Source organism: Plectropomus leopardus, chromosome 22 (genome assembly GCF_026936395.1).
Source record: "Plectropomus leopardus strain MGB_pleo_1.0 chromosome 22, ASM2693639v1, whole genome shotgun sequence".
Lineage (NCBI taxonomy): Eukaryota > Metazoa > Chordata > Actinopteri > Perciformes > Serranidae > Plectropomus > Plectropomus leopardus.
In genome coordinates this window covers 20,240,052-20,264,448 of record NC_142197.1, presented here as the reverse complement: position 1 = coordinate 20,264,448, position 24,397 = coordinate 20,240,052, and the positions used below count along the sequence as shown (strand labels likewise).

Here is a 24,397-nt window from a genome sequence, read left to right as displayed (position 1 = left end):
AGATGTAACTTGTGCAAGATGTTTATCTGCGATATTCTACATTGATACATAATGAATGAACTTTACAAAGAGAGGCAATAAAAAAGAAAGTATGGGTGTCCTTAGGAACTACAGCTTCTCTCAGATTTTTTTTTCCAAGCAACTAAAAAGATTAAAAGAAAATTCTAAGTAACTTGACTGCTAATTTCATTAGTGGTGCTTCTGACTTACTTTGTGTTTCAACTTTTAATTTGTTCTTTCTTCTAATATTTTTATTAAAAAAATGATCTATCAACTTAGATTTCTGGAAAATGCGTTTAGACTCACAGGGCAGAAGTTGGTGGTCCCCTGATGTCAGAGCAGTTGAAGAGCTTAAATTCATTTGACAATTCCGTCGTCCCAAATCTCATCCTAACTGTGACGCGCAGCCCTGATGAGTGAAAATAATGCAGGTATTGTCAGAGTCTTGGTCAGAATGCTACGCAACACACATCTGTATGTGATAACAATATATATGACATGACGAAACATAGATTTGACAACTTTTCCATTCTATAGGAGTCTTGTGACAGTGTAAATGTAATTGATTTTCAGGTATTTAATTCACAGGATCACTATATTTATCAAAAGTCACTGACCTTCAGCAGGAAGTGCTCTGTTTGAAAGAATGCAGGTGCATTGTGGGAAATTTGGTGGAGGTTTTGTCTGGAGAAAAAACCCACTGGGACTTGATAAGCATTCACAGTTAAAGTTAGACCCTGCCTTCTCGCCCACAGTCAGGTGTGTGTGGATGTTCAGTGTGATCTGAAAAAGGAAGGATGTTGTGTTTACAAGAGACATAACTGACAGTCACAACTGATTACAGCAAAAAGTTTACTTGTACCTGGTCAGTGTCCTTTACAACTTTGTAAGAAACCATTTTGGGTTGAAAATCATCAGGAATAGATAACCAGTCTGTATCTCGGCATTCATCTTGGAATGTGCAACTAGGAGGAGAAAAAAAATATATTTTAACCCACTTTGTAGTTGTTTAAAGGGGTCAACTACAGACGTCGTTTCTCTGACCTTCTTTTAGAGCCGCACCAGACGCAGTACGGATCCTGTGCAGACCAACAGTCCTCCACCTTTGTGTATGTGCTGCACTGTGACACAGGCACACGCTTTATCTGGAACACACAAACACAGCGGCTGAGAAACACTTACATACAAAGCAAATCAGATATATTCAGACAGAGCCTTACAGGTGATACATGTCCACCTACCTGTTTTTGAAATGGCAAGTACACATGTTTAAGCCCCACTTGATCCAGATGTATTTTGGGAAGCACTTTGCGATCATCATTGGCCCTGTAGAGCACTGTCGGACAGGTGGTGTAATAGTTCTTGTCCACAGCAAGCTGACAACAAAAATGATACTTTGTTATGTTTCTGACAGACTGAGCTGCTCTGTTGTTGAATATCATCGGTTATGATTCAATGAGTGGATGAAGAGAGAAGATGACTTTTTTGAGTGATATTTAGCAAAACCCTAAAATGACTTCCTCCTTAAAAGAGCTGTTTATGACATACGACAGACAGAGCATATAACAGGTTGTGTGCACACGCTACGCAACATGGAGGTGGCTTTGACAGCAGCCGACAGCGAATGGTGCTAACAGCAGCAACAGTGCTGACAGAGCTGATGTCTTAACCCGGCGGGAGGGCGTTACATTTCTGCTACAATGGCAAGTGTTGGGACAGTATTATCAGAGGTAACTGCCATGTTAACGCAGAGTAGAGTGGTGGCAACTGGCAACCTAGCTACCAAATTAACCTTTTAGTAGCTTACTAGAATAACAACACCAATTTTTTTTATGTTATGCTTTTATGTTTTTTATATTCCACAAGATACAATTTGCTGCATCAAAAAATGACTGAAGTGAGACAAAAGGACTAAAAACTTTATATTGTAGGGAAAAACAGACGTTAAATAAGTAATGAAGTCTGAAAGTGAAATATAGCCCCATTTAAGAACACTATCACTGTTTCTGACAGGTAGTAAAACTAAAGGTCCTGTCTGCTAAAATGTTTGTTTATACAACTATCTTACAAACTCTAAAAAAAATACAATTTAACAGAGGGTGTTATGTATCAGTATACTACACAAGAGCTTTGAGGGCATAATAATGGCTAAATTATTTACTACTGCAATCAATGGCTGTGGTGATTCTGTAGAGGTAGAACTGCATTTCCTTGTGAGTCTGTGGTTAAGGCTTCTCTTAGAGGTCAAGCCACTTGCTAATGTTCACCACCATTATGGTTGTTGAGGAAGACGTTAATCCACTGATGTTTTCCAGTCCTAATGGGCCCACTGTGTTGACACCACAAAGAGCTTACATCAGTGCAGAAAAAAGTGTTTCTGTTGAGTTTCTGTCATTATGTTCTCATCATGTCATTTCCACTGTGTTGACTCACTTGACCATTTAGCATTACACAGGATGTGATGCAACTGTATATTGTGCTGTTCAGGATAGAAGCAGAAGTGTCATGGTTATGCCTACAGTGGGCCCGGCAGTTTACATATTAATTCAGATGATTGTGGACCAGCACAGTCACTGAATAAGTGTGCTCAACAATTTAGTGGTTATGTGCAAGAATGTTTCTCTTGAATGGTAAAGACCTGAAGAAGTAATAAAGGCTGCCAGTCACAGACGTGAAATGTAATGTTGTGACTGGGATGGCTGCTCACACTCACCCTCCTTTTCCCCTCATATTTATCATCATAAATCCTTATATGATTTTATGATAATAACAAATATGAAAATATGTACGATGAGTTAGATCCACTACTGTTCATATAAGCATTCTTACGTTTCAGACGTGATGACTTGAAAACGTCAGCTGTCTTAAAACATCGCCTCGTGTTTTTAGTTAATGTGCTGATCTGATCTTATAGGCTACACGTTTGTTGTCACTGCAAGTACAGAATTACAATCATATAAAATATTTTTGCTAGAAGCTCTGTTATAGAAAACAACCAAAAGTAAATATTGAATACACATAAAACATGATAAAATACAATAACAAAATCTGCATATAAGAGGCGATAACAAATATGGTTTTTAAAAATACATAGCCGAAATTCAGGGCAAAGATCTGACTTTAAGCGTGTGTATATAACAGCTTAAGAAGCAGCACACAGCTCAGTAAATGGCTTCATGTTCACATGACTGTGTTTGGGCTCATACAGACTTTGGATCTGTGATGTAATAAAACAGCCAATTCCCCAAATAGCTTCAGCGTCACTAGCATCACTTTAAAAGTTGGATTATCTCCTTTCCTTTGGTAAAGGATGCGCCAGTGTATCCTATGCTAAAGGAGATTATAATGGATGCACTGACACACCTTTCCTTAATATTAGGAGAATTCCAACAGCTCTTATCATGGCAGTCGCACACATACTTCCTGTTCATCTCACTCAGTTTAGAGTTAATGTAAAATTGCCTTCTTACTCTGTTAAAGTGTCTGAATTTGGGCCCTGCTTCTGTTGAACTGTGACAGGAAATGAATCATGAAGGTGTTGGTAAGAAGGAAGGAGTTGATAGTGTGTATGTTGTTAGTGTCAATAACTGCCTGAATGAAAATAAACTTGGTTAAGGTGGTTAGGTGTGCCACTCAACCCTGCACACATACATGCTACCCTGACAGTGAACCTACTCTCCCACCACATGATGTATCACATCAGATTTGATTTCATTACAAGAAGGGACAGATACTGAGGAGTAAGACACTGAGTGTGGTTATGATATTTATGGCAAGCCCTTGTTTTTTTTCTTGTTGAGGGATTATACTCTGGCATGATATAAGAAAACAAAAATAAAATAACTTAGAATGCTACACAAACAGTATTTGGTACGTCTCATATTGAACACAGTAAGTTAAATGCTCACAACCTGAAGAGTGCAGAAGCTTCTTTGTATTTTTAAGAGCAAAAGGCGAGCGGTCTGCACTTTCTGGATTGTTTTGCTACAAGCTATCAGCTGTTTTCCCTTGTGTGTGACATTTGCCAGCGAGTCAATAGAAAAGCCTTTCTTCGCTGTTAGGCCTCAGCTGCAAAGTGGCGAGAAATACACTTAGGGGTTTATAAACACTTGTGAAAGTAAACTCAGCATGAATGAGCCTATTGTGTCTAGCAGAGGGTTTAGTGAGGAGTGTTCCCAGATTCTGCTCAATTTATGAAAGTGAACATGTATAAAAAGTCTCTGCAAAATATCAGTTATTGTATTAAGTAGATGAGAAGAAGACAGAGGACGATGACATGGAGAAGTCAAAGGTATAAAGATGGGGATGACAGGAAGCTGGTCAACATTAACCAAAGCTAATGAAAGATATTGGACATCATTTTTCATGCTAAGAAGATTGAAATGCCAATTTGCCAACGCCATCTGAATCTACGCGCATCAAATTAAATCACATTATGGTTCCAATTTAAGGTCATAATGGAGCATTTTAGACAGTCTTTCTTCCTGTAGAGCATTGCCCTTCATAAATAAACACTGCCCAGAAGATATGCATACAATTGATTATTTCACATCACATTTCACTAGATGTATAACACTGCAAACTGGCAAGTGAATACTTTTTTCCAAATCAGTTACTTTAAGTTAATGAATATAATCTTGTCAAACTTTTACTTGTGTTGTTAAAGGACTGATTATAAGTATGTTCCTTTTTCAATGATAGATGAAAATCCCTTTTTGTACACACCTTAATGAGCTGCCCGTCTCCTGTCCCGATGAAGAAAACCATCCAGGCCCTCTGTCTCACCGCCAGCACAGAGGTCATGCTGTTCTGCCTGAAGAGAATTGCCTTCTGCTTCAGAATCTTTGGCTGAGAAACACGAAAACAATGATCATCTGACTAGGATCCAACAGGTATTAATGGATTCTGAACAAGTGTCCAGGGAACTTGAGATAGTTTGTGATTATTCAAAGCTTAACCAAAAGTGAGTCATGTTCATTAGTTTCTTTTTTCAGTTTTCTTTAGATGAGAGGTCCAAAAGGAAGGTGCTGGCAAATGTATTGCATGGTTTCAACTAAACAATGATCAGTTACGTGGGGACAGATCATACTGAATATCATTTCAGCTTGCATGAAGTTTGTCTATCACGTTCAATAACTGAAGCTACTGTACACTCACTTTGTTTGCTTACCATAGCAAAACACTTAATTACATGACTATCTTGATTTTGTATACATAGTGTGGTTAACATTCTGATCATTCAATTGTGGCAGTAAAATTTTATTTTGTCATCATAGACATGAAAGCCAGCTCCTTGAGAGCCTCTTAAACCGGCCTCTAACCTTTTAAAGTCATTAAACTTATGGGCTTCAGTTTTACTCTGAATAGTAAATCAAGTTTTAAAACCTTCCTCCAATATGCTGTAACCAGTAGACAAAAGCATCTGCATTGTAGAAATGCTTCAGAATAATTTCGAAAAATCCCCTGGGGAAAACTTTCATCCTGTAATTTATAGTGATTCTTCTTTGAACGTTGGTCATGTGTAAACGGTTGGAACTGCTGTAACAGGTGGAAACAACAACATGCGCAATTACTCAAAAGTAGTTTATTCATAAAACAAGGACCTACCGACACCGGCGTTCTGCTTTGACGGCAAACACTGCAGAAGTCTGGATCGTCATCGGCGCCTCCGGTGAGATCCGGGCTGATGTCAAACAGCACCAGCTTGGTGTTGGTTTCTCCTCCGTCCACACTGAACACGCCGCTCCACAGCACCGGCGGCCCACCCGGGATCACGGAGGAGGCGAGCAGTCTGCTGCCCTTACCACCATCAGAGACACTGAGAGTCGCGCCCCGCAGAGACCTGAGAGTGTCCCTCTTGCCCCCTTTGCTCTCGAGCCATATGAGACGGACTCTGTTGCTTTTGTCCTTTGGGGGCATGTTGGAGAAAAGATAAATGATTAAATCGGCCTGAAATCCATCCACGAACTCCACACTGTCTTCGGGAGTGATAGAAGAGGTAATGGAGTCACCAATATTGGAAAATATTAGTCCTTTCTGCCTGTCATTCGTATTATGAAGGAACACGGCTTCTGTAACCGCGGGGCAGGTGGTTTTTGTAGATTTGCCTTTGATTAGCTCTATGGCACTCAGAATATAAGTCTGAGTACTTTCCTCCTCAACATCCACCAAGAAACCGACGGACGCGCTGCTGCGCCATGGGGATCCCACGGAGGTGTGCTCCTTGTACAGTACATTTGAAATGTTGTTCAGGTCCAGCACCTCGCAGTAACCGCACTCGATCACACCGCAGCTGATCAGTTTGTCCTCCTTAACAAACGGCAACAAAATGTTGACGCTGAAAGTTGCGTTTCCCTCGTCTGTCTCAGAAACCCGATTAAACTGTGGATTAAAAGTATGCCCATCCCTCAAGATTCCTCTCTGGGTCACAGTCTGGACCAGAGTCAGGTCGTGGCTCAGCTGGTACATCTTCTCCTCTGTAGCGATGTAAAGCGTGTTGAAGGCCACGGCGAAGTGGCGGATGTCTCCATCAAAAGTGAAGTCTCCATTCTCCTCCAGGCACCGGGCCGCTTCTCCCCTGAGGATCAAAAGCAGAGCAGACAGCAGGATCATCTTGATGTGAAAGAGAAACGCTCACACATCGACGGTCTTCATGGCACTGCGCTCTGCTCCACAGTGTGGTGCGTAAAAGCGCAGCGCGCGTCTGTTAAAAGGAGAAGTGCTGAGAGTGGGAGGGAGCGCGCCCAGCGAACCCGAAAACTGTCAGTTTTTAATAATTTCTGTATAATGATTTTGCAGCCTCGACGTTTTCACTCAGCTGCAATCTGTCCCGTTGTTTCCAAGTTTTAAACAAAGCCTACAAAGTTTCCGTCAAACCACATAACCCGTGTATGCAGCGATGACTTCCAGACGATGACCGCCCACTGCGGTCACGCCAGCTGCGCTTCAGAAAAGCTCAGTCGCGCTATCTACACTTTAAAATTGAGTGCGCGTCTACACCGTGTAGTACGGTACAGCGTGTAGGCGGCTTCGTGGTGCATTCAGGTACACCTCGAAAACTCGGGAATCTATATCGAAGTGTTTTTTGTTGTTGTTGTTATTATTGTTGTTGTTGTTGTTGTTGAATGCAGTCACTACCCGGTTGTTTTTTTAATACATTCTTTTAAACAATCAAAACAATTTGATCAAAATCATACAATAGACCTACAATGCAGGTTACAGAATATGAATAGGCCTAGATTCTTGTTCTACATGTTCCCAACTACCTCTGTGGTGATTTTCAAAATGTTTCACTGCAGCATTTTGTGATTATCTTTTGCTGAAGTGTACAGCATACGGTACAATGTCCATAGGCAAATTTAAATTAAATTTAAATTAAAAAAAAAAAAAAAAAAAAAATAAAATCAAAATCAAATTGGATTTCCTGGTTGGGGGGGGGGGCTACAGTATGACTGAGCAGCGGTAACAGCATTATCAAGTAAACAACATTTTAAAATTGCAATATGCAACTTTCTCCGTGTTTAAACAAATGTACAGTTAGAGAGCTATCTAGAGACGTCAGGGTGACATCTAGTGTCAGCTTGGAGAAGTTGTTTCTTGTATTTGCCGAATTTTACTCACCAAATAGATGCACGCAAACATTAGATATGGCACTATTTGCTGAAATAGACGACCTGACAGATGTGACACAACAACATTTATTCATCAACAAATCTTAATTTGCGTGTACTTTTGGATTTCCGGTAGAATAATCCATACAATCAATTTTTATGTGTTTAAGTGAGAGACCATATGGAGTTTATGTATTTATATACTTTAACTGTAAACCTACCACATATTGTGTCACGAGAGGGGAGGGAAGAGGAGTGAATCCTTTCATGTTAAAGGTCAATATCAATTTCTTTGGTGTTAGCAGAATGACACAGATTGATAATATATCTGTTAACCATTATTCTCTAAATGTTATTTCTTGATATCTGCATTTTTCCTACAACCCAATTCTGAAAAAGCTTTGACACTCTGTAAAACGTAAATTCAAAACAGAATGCAAACTGAAATTGAAATTGCTTTTTTTTTTGGATGTTATATTTTTGCTCTGTGTTGTCTGTCTAAAACCCATGTTGCTGCCTGGACACTTGAAAAAAACGATATTATTTTTTTTCTGGTAAAGTTAAATCATAAAAGGAAAGAAAAAGTACAGCCCTTTAGGCTGAATAATCTGTAAAGCCCTTTAGGTTGCCTTTGGATACGAAAAATAATATTTAAAAAAAAAAAAATTCTTGCCCTTTTTGGCCTTCCCTTTTCATCTATTTTTGCTGTGCATACATGCTAACTATTCCCTATTTTATACAGTCTATGGATATTCCCATTAAACTTGTAGACTTTCTTAAGCTAGTTGCATTTGTACCTTAGATACTGCTGTCATAACCACGAGCTAAATTATGGATACACCAAAATAACATTAAAACTGTCGGTAACACACAGTATATACATATATATAATTTATTTTATGTTGTAGGCTTCCCTCTTGTGGCTGAACGGAAACATTGTTCAAAGTTTGAATTGCCTGACGTGGTAGGTTAGCAGCTAACGTTAGCACCTAGCAAATGGAAAATGAGTTCATGATATACTTACTGCAGTTAGTTTCTCCATGTGGATAAAAACGGTCGTGTATATTAGAATTACCTTGCTGTTATAATGTGGGTCCAGGTGTTTTCTTGTTGTAGTTTGTCATTCTGTTTTGCATTGTTTAATTAATTTAGCAATGGGCAGTAGTTTGGTAGCACACTGACCTGTCGGCGTTGTCTGACCTCTGACCCAGTCACGTGACGCAATATTTATTTCCTCACCTGTTCGTTATTGTATGTAGGCCAGCATTTCGGTGGTTCGTTTTTTAATCTTTCTTGAATTTAATGATTGTAGCTTTATTTTAGTATTAATAATGCATAAAGGGTAATGTTAGATGTCAGAGAGAGCTTAAGTTTTGGCCGCATATTGATATGATTTTTTGTTCTTCTCTTGGAGGAAGTTGCGGATAATTTTATGGTGAAAAAGTAAATGTTTTTTCTTCAACTAATTATCGATCACAAAGACCTGTTACCTGAATTTATGTTGGGTTTTTTTTCCTGCATACTAAAACCTTGTCCAAACTGTGAAATAGAGATAATACAATTCAAGTTAAAGAAAAAGTAAAACAAACATAGGAGCAATTAACAATAACTTAAATAATAACCAATTTTAGAAATATATTTATACATTCAAGTAAAAGAAAAAAGAAAACCAAACGCAGGAGTAAATAACAATAACTAAAATAACCAACGTTTAGAATTATATTAAGAAATTTAAGTAAAATAAAAAAGAAAACCAAACTCAGGAGTAGTTAACAATGATTAAAATAATAACCAGCGTTTAGAAATATATTTAGAAATGTAAGCAAAATAAAACAGAAAACAGGAGTAATTAACAATAACTAAAATAATAACCAACATTTAGAAATATATTTAGTAATTTAAGTAAAATAAAACCAAACACAGGAGCAATTTACAATAATGTAACAACTTAAACATATAAAAACCATATTCATATATTAAAGTAAAAAAAAGAGGAAAACAAAACAAAACACAGGAGCAATTAACAATAGCTAAATATAAGAAATGCTTAAAAATATATTTATATATTTTAAGTAAAAAAGGGAAACAAATCAAAGGCAGTAACAATAACTAATTAAACATGACAAATCTTTAAAAATATATTTAAATATTTCAAGTAAAAAAAGAAAACCCAATGCAAGAGCAAATACAAGTATTCCATGTTTTAAAAAATAAAAGAAAACCAAACACAGGAGCAAATAACAGTAACTTAACACATTAAACATATTTATGTATATGTTTTATATATATATATATATATATATATATATTAGATATATTATATAGATAGATAGATAGATAGACAGATAGATAGATTTTAAAAAAAAACAAGGACATATTTATGGCCCAGAGTGTTGAAAACACTGACCATTTGACTGTAATGTTCCCAGTTTAATTCTAATATACTCTACATACCAGCAGAATGTCATTTTTAAAAACACAAATAATTCTCTGAACCCTGGTTTCTATGCTAGATCACATTTTTGAATTTTATGATCTGGTCTCCAAGATAAAACTGCACCTGAGTTGAACAATATTAAACATGCCAAGAAGATAAAAATCCAAATACTGAGGACCACAAGAAGCCCTTCTAACTCACTTTATAGTTAAGGATGCCTCTCTTGAAATACTCTGGGGACTAAAGAGTGAACTTAACCCCAAGTAACTCACAAGTGGAAAATGGAATCAAAAATTATAAGTTGTTGTGTGTTTGTTGATAATTGTGAAGCAAAATGTTCACCAGGTTTGACGTCATGGTCAGAGATTGTTCCTCTCAGCAGTGAGCCACTTTTGCCAAAGACAGATAATCACCAACACTGAAAGACAAACACAGTCACTGATTTAAAGCAAACAGACAAATAGCATTAATCCATAAAATGGCAACGGAAGGAAAAAGCTATTTTAATTGACCAAGATGGTTTTTTAGAGAAACACTGGCGCTTTTGAATCGAAGTTGCAAATGGGCATTTTTTTTAGATTCAAATTCAACATCAACATAGATTTTTTTTACCAGCCGTGACATCATTGCGACTGCTGGTATTTTCACCTTGTGAGTCTGTGTGTTTCATCTAGGCAAAATGTGGTCCTGAAAACATGGAGTACCACTGAAGCAGATTTGAGTACTACGTGTTTAATTGTCTGTGGGCAGATTTTGTGAAGTCCAAGTCCAAGAGGGTTGTTGTCTGAGCGATGGGGGCCAGAAGTATGGGGGGTAGAAGGTAAAGACGCTGTATTGTACCATCACATGATGGTTCCCAGTTCTCTCGGGAATCATCTATATCTTGTTGTCTAATCACTCCAGGTTAGTTCATATTTTTGCACTGCCTACTATTCTTCTGACAACCCTTGTCTGCTGAAAATTGTTAAAATGTATTCAGGTTCAGGTTTTCACATGAACAGCTTGTGTTGAACTGATAGCACTGATGCAATCGATGCAGACTTCATCATACGTATCACAGTCTCTATCACTTTATCAGTCAGCTACCTAAATTACTTACCACAAATAATACAGGGTATCATCATAACACGTATGATCAGAACGACATGATGGAATGAAGATAGAGGCCAGAAGTGTACCGTCTCGTCACCATACATTATCTGGAAAACAACAAAAAACAACACGGCTACAAGAGAAGTGCTTTTTTTACAGTGGCATGTCTCAGGAGAGCTGTGGGTTAAAAATGCATTTCCTATCTGTATTACAACAATTTCCAAGTAAACATCACAATTTAAAAGCCATAACATGAAAACTTATACACTTAAGAGGACGTTGCATAATCTGGTGCTCTGGCAGCCTTTCGTCCTTTCTACAATCATCATGAAACGTAGGTTTTATTTCTGTATAGTACTGGTGCAGTTTGAAAGAAAGATTTACTTTCAAGTGCTGAAAGGTAGTAACAGGTGTTCCTCGAATCTCACAGATGAAAAAGTCAGTGCTGTTACTGTATATCTTTTCTTTCATGATGCAGGGGTATTGCTGTCCTTCCTCAACGCCCCACACTGACAACTCTTTTGGGCTCATCTCCAGTTCGTCTGCTTTTTTCTAAAATGATGAAATAAAACGCTATTGTTTGATGTATTGATGCACAATAATTGTACATTTGTGTTGAAAAAGCATGCATTACCTGTATGGTGATACGCACATCTATTCCCATGTTTGTGGATGTGAAGCGAGTGAATTCTGGGTCTGGATAGTTGGCTATTGTGGAGCAGGCCAAGGTTTCATTGGCTACTCTTAGAAACACTGTGCTGGCAGTAAGCCATTTTTCAGCTGCAGGTGTGTCATAGGTGAGACTCTGCAATGAATACAAAAGTAGAGAAGATAATTTGGCAATAATTAGGCATGCACAAATCAAACAAAGGGAATACAATGAAAAACATAATACAAAATATATGATTTTCTTGTTTATGTGTGCATTTACTGTGCCATAGTGATTTTACATTCAACTGATTTCTTATTATTGTGACATAAACTGATTAATTAAAGTGACTTAGAAAATTCAGGGAACAACGAAAAACAATTCATTCAGTGATTAATAACAAAATGCTAAATTAATAAAATAATAAATTTTATATAGTATGTCCTTCACTGAATTATGGCAAAGTTAAAATTTCTTTGATTTGTTTTTGCTGAGGCAATTCAATCTTCCACAGCTTTTGACATTAATGTATTGTGACAAATGAAGACCTGAGAGCTGCTGTTTCTTGGAGGTCTGATGTCCTGCAGGGCGTGGCTGTGCACGACTCCTTCCACAAATTCCAGGTGCTTTCCCACGAGTGTGATCGTTCTCCTCCCACTTCAAGACACAGAGCAGCAGTCAATCAGCAAACACGAACACCCACAAAATAATTCGCACACAAAGCCACCATGATATGATGATCAAAACACATCTGTGGCTAACATTTTTAGATACCTTCGTATGAGAACATACATTTAAATCTCTCATTGTGTCTCTCAAGTTTAAGTTCAAGTTCGGGGTAAAACTTATTGTCTTACAACATCAGGTGACAAATGAACATCAGTAGGCCACAGATAATTTATTTATTTTTTTTACATATCAATTGTTTTTGTAACTTAACAAGCAATCTTGTTGAAAAAAGTTTTACAACAAAGGCAGAGGTGGCACTTTCATTGCTGCATCCTGAAAAAGGAATGGCAAAAGACATTGCTTTTAGGAAGTGACTGTCTCGTCTTTCCTCATGAAATGTCCCTCAACCTGTAACTGTACTTCACTTAATAACACAGGATCTTAATCACCAAGCGTTCTGAAGAGGGAATTTGGCTTTAAAACCCTCTATCACAGTTTTTACGAAGATTCTCACATTTAGCTGTCTTCTCATTTGGGATTTGTTGGAGAACAGAATCTATGCACACGAAAGAGCTCTCTTATGCATATTTTGTGCTGACATGTTTGTGCAGAATATTGGGTTATTGTGCTTTCTACAATTCTACGGTTTGAAATTTGTTCAAATGTAAAGTGCATTATCAATTAAATCAATTATTATTATTATTATTAATATTATAGGATTTATATTACAATAACATTTTTTATCATTTATTATATTTTAGCAATACTTTCATTTTTAAAAAAACACTATGACCTTCTAAAAATAAACACAACACAATCACTTCAGTTCACATCAGTCAGACTAATGAAAACCATACCATCTGATAATTAGTGGTTGATCAGGCTAGAAAATATCATGGATGGCAGAAATATTAGGTGAAATAGCATTGCCATGGCAACTGCTAAGCATTGACTGCAGCACAGTTACTGCTAGGAATATTTGATCTGAATGAGATCAGATTCCCGTCGCTGTCATCAAAGTATTCTCGGTGGACCCAGTCACATCAAAGTCTGTATGTTAGTGTTGGGAATATAGAAATGCCAACAAATCCAGTCATACCTAATCCAAGTGCTGTTCGGTCTTATTCCAGTGCAGGATGGGGATGAGCGGTAGGTGATTTTGCCATTGCCGTGGCAACTTCCATCTGGGAGGAGAACACAAACTTTGACCACACCTTTAATATCAACACGGGGGATGTGGAACATCAGATTCACACCAGTGTTGTTCCACACAGGAGATCTAATCAAAACACGGGATGAAAGAGAGAGAGAGAGAGACCAGTTAGTCTCAATAAGATCAAGACACGCTTCTTTGAAGGGAACTTGTTAAAGGGTAAGTTAACCCTTAAATCAAAACCAGACATTTCCCTCTTACTTGTAGTGCTATTTATCAGATTGTTTTGATGTAAGTTGTTGCAAGACAATCCACAGACCTTGTTGTGAGGCGTCTCTAGGAACTATTTTCTTCATACCAAACTACACCAACTGCACAGGAGGAAGCGTGCATCAGCTGACCCTCAGCTTTAGATTCAAGTTGATGCCTGGATACCAAAATGACTGTCTGAGCAATGGTGCTGAGAAGCAAATTATTTCTTTAAAGGAACAATGCCACACATTGCTGACAAATCAGCAGCTGCTCTACTGACAATGAATGGGTTTGTGACTGGCTGTAAACCCAAAATGAAGTTTATCATCTGGATTTGCTGGCATTTGTGAACCACAACATAAGCCTCATTTGGAGGAGGCATTTTACCTCAAACTAAATCTCCCTGATTATGTTAGTGAAGCAGAACCATAGTTTATTTCAGTTTTTGACTTTAGGAAAGAGCCATGCACATGACATACTGTCAATAATGTCAGACTAGAACAGTCGGTCGTAAGCAGACTCACTCTTGTGGAGTGCAGTCCATGTCCGCCTGGATCCTCACTCTGGTGACTTCACTGAGGTCATAACCTGTCAACACTGCATGGTTTCTACCGTGGAAAGACACCACATCTGGAGTAATGGAGGAGATCTCTGGTCTCTGACAGCAAAACACACACACAGATAATCCATTTTAATGCATGACCTTGTACGGACCTTTCAATATCTACTGAATATGAATGAGGTGAGCATCAGAGGAAGAATGTGTGTGAGATTTGAGGTTCAGACTAACGGAAAAGCTCTTTCCAGAGTCCATCTTTTCGCAAACACTGTCCTGCAGGAGCAAAAGAGAAGAAGACATTACAGAGTTTTACATGATATTCACTGCACAGCTCCCAAGAGCTGATTCAGGACCAGCTTTGGCTAATATTAGCTTAGCTCAAATATTCCAATGACTATAATACGTTTTAGTTACATGTTGTAGGTGTTTGTTTAACATACAGAAATTTAGACATATTTTGGTTTAAAGAGCAGTCGAATTACAGTTGGGTAGGCCCAGTGAACAGTACTCAGCACCTCACCCTGTCTTCATAGTGAGGTGTGAGTCAGTTGGTGCTTAGCTAATTAACAAGCCTATTAACATTAGCTGACAAGATACACCATGTAAGTATTTTTTGGTGCTGCTGGAGGATATATCTGTCCGTAGCTTTTGACAGAAACATAAAGCATGCATAATTACATCCCCCACTGCTTGATTTGTCCAGGAACATCCGTTTTTGCTCCAGCCACATCCAGCCTCAACGCACTGCCGACACCTGAAGAGAAAACACGTTATCAACTATTGTTGCTGATAACAACTGATTATGAATCAAAATGACTTGATACAACACAAAGACCTCAAGATAGTGTCACTGTATATGCTTGCAGATGTCTAAAGTATGCAGCTTTTTCCTTGCCTTTTTATCTTTTAGTTTTCATCTTGCACTATGATTATTCTGCTTGATTTTTCATCTTTTTGGGCGGCAAACATCTGTAGTTTGTTCTATTGGATGTATTTTAAACAGTGCTTCAATGCCTATTAATGCCTATGAATGTGTGGACTAGGCCTCAATTATTCCATTCCTTTAGAATGGAATAATTGAGGCCTAGTCCACACATAGTGAAAAACTTTTAAGAAGTGTTTTATAATTTCTATAATTTCTTTAGAAATCGTAGATTTTTGTCTCTAAGAAACTACTTCTTTGGTGATTATTTTATTGCTTTCTTCCATCTTTTGCTGAATGTATTTGGTATTTTCTTTTTTTAAATTTTCATGTACAACCTTTCAGGTAATTGTCATTTGTGGGGCAATACATGTTTGTGTGTGCATGTTTAAGTTGTATGCATATGTGTGTTTTATGTCATCCGGATGCCTGTGGTTGAGTTAATAGCAAATATGTTGATCTTCCCTGTCCCAGGTTGATATTTAATAATAAACCTTAAAAAGAAATAAAGCACAAGTCTTCTTGAACAGTGGCTTTTCTTTAAAGGAATTTAGACAGCTGTGCACAGACAAGGTTAAATTATTTTTTATATATAACTAGGACCTGGGCTTCTGGTTGGGGATCGGGGATGCAGTGGCCGCATTATTTACACTCTCCCACTACTTTTTCAGAGAAATATCACTTTCACCATCCCATATCATTCTAAAGACCCACTGTCAAACAAGAAATAGCATTACATTAAGATCAGAAAAATATCCTTTAAGTAATCAAAACAGACAAAGAAAGACAGCGCAAAGGGGGATGAAGCTCATGTCACATGCAGCAGTCCCTCTGTCATCAACATAGCAGGCCTGCAGGAAGAGCACAGTGACCAATTTATCTGATTCTCATTAGGCAGCAGCACTTATTACCTAACATTCGCAGACTTCTAGGCATTATTCACACCTCACCCTTCCCTTCAGACCCAGAAGTAGTCATACCCCTTGATGCCGAGAAGGCCTTCAACAGGAGAGGGCGCACCTGTTCACCATGCTGCAGCATTTTGGCTTCAGAGACAATTTTGTACCTTGGATTCTGTTATCCCCAAGAATCAGTACTCACAAACAGCTACCGCTCGAAGCCTTCCCCCTTTTTTGTGGTACACAACTGGGGTGTCCACTCTCCCGGCTCCTGTTCGCCATTGCCATAGAGCCACTTTTGATGGTTTTGCAAGCGGACAGAGGTTTTTTTTGGGAATCCGGCAATAGGGAGCGGAATACAAAGTTTCGCTGTATGATAACGACCTTCTCCTGTATGTATGTATGCCATCTTCTAGTATCCCTAACATCCTATTAGTCTTAAACTCCTTCAACTCATTCTCAGGATACAAATTGGACATTCATAAATGTGAATGTTTTCCTGTTAATTGGCCGGCAAACCCAGGCATCGTCCATCCTGTTCCAGCTTTCTAACGAAGGGTTAAAATATCTATGTGTCCTTATTACACACTGCATTTAGTCCTTGCATGAACAAAACTTCATGGCTCTCACAGCAAAAATTGAATTGGACATTCAAAGATGGAGCCACTTGCCTTTATCTTTAGCAGGAGGAGTACAAACAATCAAAATGAATGTACTCCCTTGGTATTTATATCTCTTTTAGTGCCTTCCCTTCTTCTTACCCGGGTCTGTCTTTAAATCTGTAGATTCTATTTTCTCCCTATTACTATGGGCAGGTAAAAACACTTGAATTTATGAGAACCTGACAGTAGACTTTCAGGTGGACTTGGCTTACTGAACTTCCTGAGTTACTACTGGGCAGCAAACAAACATAAAATTTGATCAGTTTTACTTCCCCTCAGAGCAACTTGGTCTGACTTGAGGCTTACCTGATTATGTCTTCTTCACTGCAGGCTCTGGATTGTGCTACCCTGCCCCTCCCGTATTAACAATGTACAACCAACCCCATCGTCATGGCCACTTCGAAAATATGGGCATAAATAAGGCCACATCTTTAGTGTCTGCCCTTCCCCAATCAACCCCTATTTATAATAACCACCTTTTTACTCAAGCAAAAATTGATCCAAAGTTTATGTCTCCTGCCAGAAAAAGTATGCACTGTTTGAAATACATGTATGTGAATGGGTCTCTTGCCTAGACCAGCTGCAAGCCATTTTTGTACTGCCCAATCCAATTTTTTTGTAGATACCTCCAATTAGGTGACTTTGTAAGGACTCACTCCTCTACGTTCCTTCTAATCTCACCTTTCTTTGGCATGGATAATATCTTCCTGGTGGATACCTCCACCTAAAGTCAACCCTACCATCTGTATGCATCTTATTATCAACGACTGAATCAATCATTGAAAAAATTAAAACTGACTGAGAGAATGAGTTGCAAATCACCCTTTTGAGACCAGTTTTGGGCTTTTGCCCAAGAGAAAATATCAAATCATCCTCATCATGTATCTGAGTTCTTTCGTGTCCTCTCTGAGATTGGAAAAAAACTAGTTCTCTATTAGAGGCTGCTCTTAGAGATTCTTTTCTCACTGGCAACCATCGATAAGTTGCTTTGATCAGCTCCCTGCAAGTGAAATCACACAATAGAAGTTTAACCATGTGTGGAAATTGCCTGATATATTTGAGCCCTGTTGCCTGTTTGCCACCCAAAGTACTGCAACAATCCTGGTGTTAATATTGCATAACACAGATTTTTTTGTTTATGTAATTCACTTATATACCCATATCTATGTATATACTGATATCCATTATTTATTTGATATATTTTTATTATTTATTATTATTTTTATCTAGACTTATTTGCTCATTTATTTTTACTCTGTTTTGTCCTGTCTGTTTGTTCTACTTAATTCCCTGTGGAGGAAGCCTGTGGGGAGGATGGGGGTTCTCGGTTAAGAAATCACATTACTGAACAAAAAACGCTGAAAATGCATCATGTTATACCTGTCTGTTCATGTACAACACTTTCTCATTTTCTTCAATAAAAATATTGTAAAACAAAAACCTGGGACTTGATCATTTCATAAGCAATGCTATATCTTATCTTGAGTACATTAGAAAATGTCTGTCCACTTAGATCTCTAAAAAACATTAGTAGACTCACAGGGCAGAAGTTGGTGGTCCCCTGATGTCAGAGCAGTTGAAGAGCTTAAGTTCATTTAACAATTCCGTCGTCCCAACTCTCATCCTAACTGTGACGCGCAGCCCTGATGAGTGAAAATAATGCAGGTATTGTCAGAGTCTTGGTCAGAATGCTACGCAACACACATCTGTATGTGATAACAATATATATGACATGACGAAACATAGATTTGTCAACTTTTCCATTCTATAGGAGTCTTGTGACAGTGTAAATGTAATTGATTTTCAGGTATTTAATTCACAGGATCACTATATTTATCAAAAGTCACTGACCTTCAGCAGGAAGTGCTCTGTTTGAAAGAATGCAGGTGCATTGTGGGAAATTTGGTGGAGGTTTTGTCTGGAGAAAAAACCCACTGGGACTTGATAAGCATTCACAGTTAAAGTTAGACCCTGCCTTCTCGCCCACAGTCAGGTGTGTGTGGATGTTCAGTGTGATCTGAAAAAGGAAGGATGTTGTGTTTACAAGAGACATAACTGACAGTCACAACTGATTACAGCAAAAAGTTTACTTGTACCTGGTCAGTGTCCTTTACAACTTTGTAAGAAACCATTTTGGGTTGAAAATCATCAGGAATAGATAACCAGTCTGTATCTCGGCATTCATCTTGGAATGTGCAACTAGGAGGAGAAAAAAAATGTGTTTTAACCCACTTTGTAGTTGTTTAAAGGGGTCAACTACAGACGTCGTTTCTCTGACCTTCTTTTAGAGCCGCACCAGACGCAGTACGGATCCTGTGCAGACCAACAGTCCTCCACCTTTGTGTATGTGCTGCACTGTGACACAGGCACACGCTTCATCTGGAACAAACAAACACAGCGGCTGAGAAACACTCAAATATAAAATGACATTGTGGCATGTAAATCTGACCAAACATCTCCACTTCTGTTCCTGAGGTATGGTGTGGAGAAATAGCCATAAAAGTATTTTTACATTATGATGTCACAGTAAAGTTGACTTTTGCTCTTTCGCATAGAAAATGTCACTTTGTCATTGTATCCTACTTGACATGGTGGAAAATTTTGTCGCAGTAGGCATATGAATTTTTGAGTAATTACCAAAAACATGTTTTTCAAAGTCACAATGACTTTGACCTTTACCCACCAAATTCTACTCAGTTCATTTAGGTGAACAGTTGTGCCACATTTAAAGTAATTCCCTCTAGGTGTTCTTCCGTTGCTTTCACAAGAACAGGACCAGCGTGAAATCTGAAAACGTAACTCCTCCAGCCAAGGCTGTTAGCAAAAATTCACTGTCTTAAAGGTGATACAAGTACAATCCACCTACCTGGTTTTGAAATGGCAAGTACACATGTTTAAGACCAACTTGATCCAGATGTATTTTGGGAAACACTTTGCGATCATCATTGGCCCTGTAGAGCACTGTCGGACAGGTGGCCTGATAGTTCTTGTCCACAGCAAGCTGACAACAAAAATGTAGCTTTGTTATGTTTCTGACAGGCTGAGCTGCTGTCTTCCAGTTTTAAGTCCAAGGAAAAGCTGCAGTGGAAAGAAGGATTTTTAAAGAACTGACTGAAAATGTCATTTTGAAACTTCCCCACAACAGCAACATACCATGAGCTTCAGGCTACTTAATAAGCCATTAAAACTTTCACACCACTGAAACTGTTTCGGTCTATAAGAATATTATGCTTCCTCTCAAAAGCAACCATAAACCCTAGCAACCTCTACTTGTACCTAACCACATTTCCAAGCTTACACAGCTACATTTCCTGACACAAATAAACTGTGATGCAACTCTGCTTAAGATGTCTGTTTTCATTTTATTAAAGGTGGCAGAATGCAGTTCATTTTTAACCAAGAGTTCCTCATTATTTTGAAGGCTCCAGGAAGTTTTATCAGTATAATTCAAAAATGCCCCCTGCACTTACAAAGTAGTTACTGGAATTGAAATGGTAACAGAAGCATTCTAGCTTCTTACATGTTTATCTTTTATCTTATTTTTTTAATCTATATCACATGACAAAGAAGTTAGCTGGTGAAAAATGAAATTTTCCACATCACTTTAACTGACAGTTTCTTTGTTTACTATTTAATAAGTTGAACAAAATGTGTTTTCAATGATAAATATAATGCATATGGTGTAACTTTTGGTACACACCTTAATGAGCTGCCCGTCTCCTGTCCCGATGAAGAAAACCATCCAGGCCCTCTGTCTCACTGCCAGCACAGAGGTCATGCTGTTCTGCCTGAAGAGAACTGCCTTTGGCTTCAGAGTCTTTGGCTGAGAAATAAAAGCACGTTGATCATAAGATTAGGATCCAATAGGTATTTATGGATTCCTGAACAAGTATTGGAAGTATCAAGGGTCCTTGCAATAGCTTATGATTACTCAGAGCTTACTAAGCCAAAGGTGAGTGACTTGAGATCATGAATTATTTATTTTTCATTAATTATTTCATTGTACCTCTGAATCTGAGGTGCAACAGGTAGGCACATGCATTACACAGTATCAACTAAAAAATAGAATTTATGACAATGCTGCACATGACACTGGCGATACTGACACCCTTTCCACCTTCAAATCCCATCTGAGAACACACCTTTTCAAGATGGCATATTTGGTCTGATTTAATAGGACAGACACATCGAGAATTGCACTGATGATAACTTTATGTTATTTTGTTTTATTTGTTACATTATATAGACACATTGCTGTTTGTTTTTAACTCTTTCTCATAAGGCATCCTCCAGTGCTTTGAAAGGTGCCTACAGATTAAAATACATTATTCTCATTCTCATTATAATTCTTCTATTATTATTATTATTGTTGTTGTTGTTAAGAAGACCACATTTGACCAGGTCCAGATCAAAAACGACTACAATAAAACTTGACAAATCTGGACTAGATTATCCCATTATACAAAATCTGAAAATGTGTTTTAAATAATATTTAGCCTTTAACGAATAATCTAGTCCAGATTTGACAAAAAAATAAGTATGGCAGTTTTTGATCGGAACATGGTCCAATGTGGTTTATATGTGAAAAACATATTGAAGTCTCCCTTTTTTGTTTGCATTGCCACAAATAGAATAAAGGTTCCACAAATCCGAAACTGTGTTCTAAATCATATTCAGCCTCTATGAGATAATCTGGTTCAGATATCTAGCATGTTTTCACAACAGCAAGAGGGGAAATAAGCCAAGGATTGGTTGCCCAGCAATGTAAATTACATTTACCCTAAATGGGAAGCTAACTTCAGCATTGTTAATTTATGATTCAATATTTTTTCTGTTTACTTGTATCCTGTCTATCATGTCCAATGACTAAAGCAACTTTACACCTAGATAGTTTGCTTACCATTAATAATGCTTATTTATATGATTAACTTGATCTGGGATTTTAATTGGTTAAAATTCAAGAAAACGTAATCAGTGTCGCTAAACAAATGATTTTTTAAGGTATTTAGTCTCGGTTTTTTGGTGTGATTTTAAATTAGTGCCCTAGCATGGTTTTTCTAGCTTCACATATCTTAAAACAATTTATAATCTGTTACTAGAATATGAAAAATACAGATTATTATAATTATTATTGTTATCATAGTAGCAGTATTAGAGGTAGTATTAGTAGGCCTAAAATAACGACTTTATTATTGTTAGCCACAGACATGGACTAACTGCATCTTGCTCCCAGAGTGGAAGATTTTGCCAGTGCATGAAATAAATTCCTTTGATTAGTTTCTACTTTAGAAACTTTATTGACACCACAGAATAATAACAGTGATTTGCCTCGGATGAAATCGAAGCAGGGCAGTTAGGCTGGGGCAAATCCGCCTATGATAAGAAAAAAATCTCTCTGGATGAGAGATGGAGATGGATTCATCGCCAAATTCATGAAAAAACCTCATCTTAAGTCTGGCAAAAACTGAGAAGTGACTTCCCCTCCTTTACATTTTACTGATCAGACGCTGTGGCGCTGAAAGTTAAAGCCGCTGTTTGCCAGTGTAACTGCGATGCGCAGGAAAACACTGAAATAACAACATGCGCAATCACTTAAAAGTAGTTTATTCATAAAACAAGGACCTACCGACAGCGTCGTTCTGCTTTGACGGCAAACACTGCAGAAGTCTGGATCGTCATCGGGGCCTCCGGTGAGATCCGGGCTGATGTCAAACAGCACCAGCTTGGTGTTGGTTTCTCCTCCGTCCACACTGAACACGCCGCTCCACAGCACCGGCGGCCCACCCGGGATCACGGAGGAGGCGAGCAGTCTGCTGCCTTTACCACCATCAGTGACACTGAGAGTCGCGCCCCGCAGAGACCTGAGAGTGTCCATCTTGCCCCCTTTGCTCTCGAGCCATATGAGACGGACTCTGTTGCTTTTGTCCTTTGGGGGGAGGTTGGAGAAAAGATAAATGATTAAATCGGCCTGAAATCCATCCACGAACTCCACACTGTCTTCGGGAGTGATAGAAAAGGTAATGGAGTCACCAACATTGGAAAATATTAGTCCTTTCTGCCTGTCATTCGTATTATGAAGGAACACGGCTTCTGTAACCGCGGGGCAGGTGGTTTTTGAAGATTTGCCTTTGATTAGCTCTATGGCACTCAGAATATAAGTCTGAGTACTTTCCTCCTCAACATCCACCAAGAAACCGACGGACGCGCTGCTGCGCCATGGGGATCCCACGGAGGTGTGCTCCTTGAACAGTACATTTGAAATGTTGTTCAGGTCCAGCACCTCGCAGTAACCGCACTCGATCACACCGCAGCTGATCAGTTTGTCCTCCTTAACAAACGGCAACAAAATGTTGACGCTGAAAGTTGCGTTTCCCTCGTCTGTCTCAGAAACCCGATTAAACTGCGGATTAAAAGTATGCCCATCCTTCAAGATTCCTCTCTGGGTCACAGTCTGGACCAGAGTCAGGTCGTGGCTCAGCTGGTACAGCTTCTCCTCTGTAGCGATGTAAAGCGTGTTGGAGGCCACGGCGAAGTGGCGGATGTCTCCATCAAAAGTGAAGTCTCCATTCTCCTCCAGGCACCGGGCCGCTTCTCCCCTGAGGATCAAAAGCAGAGCAGACAGCAGGATCATCTTGATGTGAAAGAGAAACGCTCACACATCGACGGTCTTCATGGCACTGCGCTCTGCTCCACAGTGTGGTGCGTAAAAGCGCAGCGCGCCTCTGTTAAAAGGAGAAGTGCTGAGAGTGGGAGGGAGCGCGCCCAGCGAACCCGAAAACTGTCAGTTTTTAATAATTTCTGTATAATGATTTTGTAGCCTCGATGTTTTCACTCAACTGCAATCTGTCCCGTTGTTTCCAAGTTTTAAACAAAGCCTACAAAGTTTCCGTCAAACCACATAACCCGTGTATGCAGCGATGACTTCCAGACGATGACCGCCCTGAGCTGACTAGAAAGCCTCTGAGGAATACACTTTCATCGGTTCACATGAAATTCACCAAAAGAAGAACCAAGAAGTAGAGACAAGTAACTCCAATTCACAATAAGGCTGCACGTAGCTCTGATTTGCCCGCTGGTATGTGAGTATGGTCTCTACCATCATGAAAGGGAATTTGAGTTATTTTAATTGAATGTTTGATGCTCATGCAGCATCAAGAGTGACTATTGGCTACAGTATGACTGAGCAGCGGTAACAGCATTTTCAAGTCAGCAACATTTTAAATATGCAATTTGCAGCCTTCTGCATGTTTAAGCTAATGTTCAGCTACAGTGGTAACTAGAGATGTTAGGGTTACATCTAGTGTCAGCTTTGGGACGTTGTTTCTTCTAGTTGTGGACTGTAACTGACCAAACAGCTGAACGTTTAGGGCATGCTTTGTGTTTGACCTACAACGAACTTTGACTTGATTAATCTGTAAAGCAGGAAATGTGCTATATAAACAAATCCCCCTTGCTTTTTTTTGGTCTTGTTTAATTTAATTTTATTTATTTTT

At 38.6% G+C, this 24,397-nt stretch overlaps 2 protein-coding genes across 5 annotated transcripts in view; both read right to left on the bottom strand.

The window, feature by feature from the left end:
* Positions 1-8,801, bottom strand: part of plxnc1 (plexin C1) — a 60,468-nt gene extending 51,667 nt beyond the window's left edge. Inside the window, exons 1-8 of one of the 3 annotated variants that reach the window (XM_088072713.1) lie at positions 8,686-8,801; positions 5,608-6,577; positions 4,726-4,848; positions 1,242-1,376; positions 1,045-1,145; positions 863-965; positions 618-783; positions 307-409 (exon numbers count right to left, since the gene is read on the bottom strand). In XM_088072713.1, the coding sequence (XP_087928839.1) occupies positions 307-409; positions 618-783; positions 863-965; positions 1,045-1,145; positions 1,242-1,376; positions 4,726-4,848; positions 5,608-6,468 (1,592 nt within the window). In that variant the 5' untranslated portion in view covers positions 6,469-6,577; positions 8,686-8,801. Of the gene's footprint in view, positions 1-306; positions 410-617; positions 784-862; positions 966-1,044; positions 1,146-1,241; positions 1,377-4,725; positions 4,849-5,607; positions 7,109-8,685 lie in introns of those variants that run through there. The other 2 variants (XM_088072712.1, XM_042510989.2) reach the window with 2 other exon arrangements.
* A 419-nt stretch (positions 8,802-9,220) lies between these two features.
* On the bottom strand, positions 9,221-23,805 carry LOC121961122 (plexin-C1-like). 2 transcript variants are annotated; one of them, XM_088072714.1, is made up of 16 exons: positions 22,531-23,805; positions 20,605-20,727; positions 19,771-19,905; positions 19,183-19,283; positions 19,001-19,103; positions 18,756-18,921; positions 18,445-18,547; positions 15,100-15,175; positions 14,653-14,694; positions 14,387-14,520; positions 13,557-13,736; positions 12,337-12,445; positions 11,792-11,944; positions 11,524-11,691; positions 11,147-11,246; positions 9,221-10,465 (listed from the first exon to the last, which is right to left on the bottom strand). In XM_088072714.1, the coding sequence occupies exons 1-16, from the start codon at positions 23,533-23,535 to the stop codon at positions 10,407-10,409; spliced, it is 2,757 nt and encodes a 918-aa protein (XP_087928840.1). In that variant the 5' UTR covers positions 23,536-23,805; the 3' UTR covers positions 9,221-10,406. The 2 variants fall into 2 exon arrangements, with proteins under 2 accessions (XP_087928840.1, XP_042366925.2); XM_042510991.2 differs by having other exon boundaries at positions 11,774-11,944; positions 22,531-23,799.
* Between the last annotated feature and the right edge of the window lie 592 nt (positions 23,806-24,397).

Coding starts and splice junctions, on each gene's coding strand:
- LOC121961122 (XM_042510991.2), bottom strand. CDS start 23,535: ATGATCCTGCTGTCTGCTCTGCTTTTGATCCTCAGGGGAGAAGCGGCC. Junction 19,104..19,182: donor TGGTGCGGCTCTAAAAGAAG/GTCAGAGAAACG, acceptor TTCTCCTCCTAG/TTGCACATTCCAAGATGAAT. Junction 12,446..13,556: donor CCGAACAGCACTTGGATTAG/GTATGACTGGAT, acceptor TGTGTCTTGAAG/TGGGAGGAGAACGATCACAC.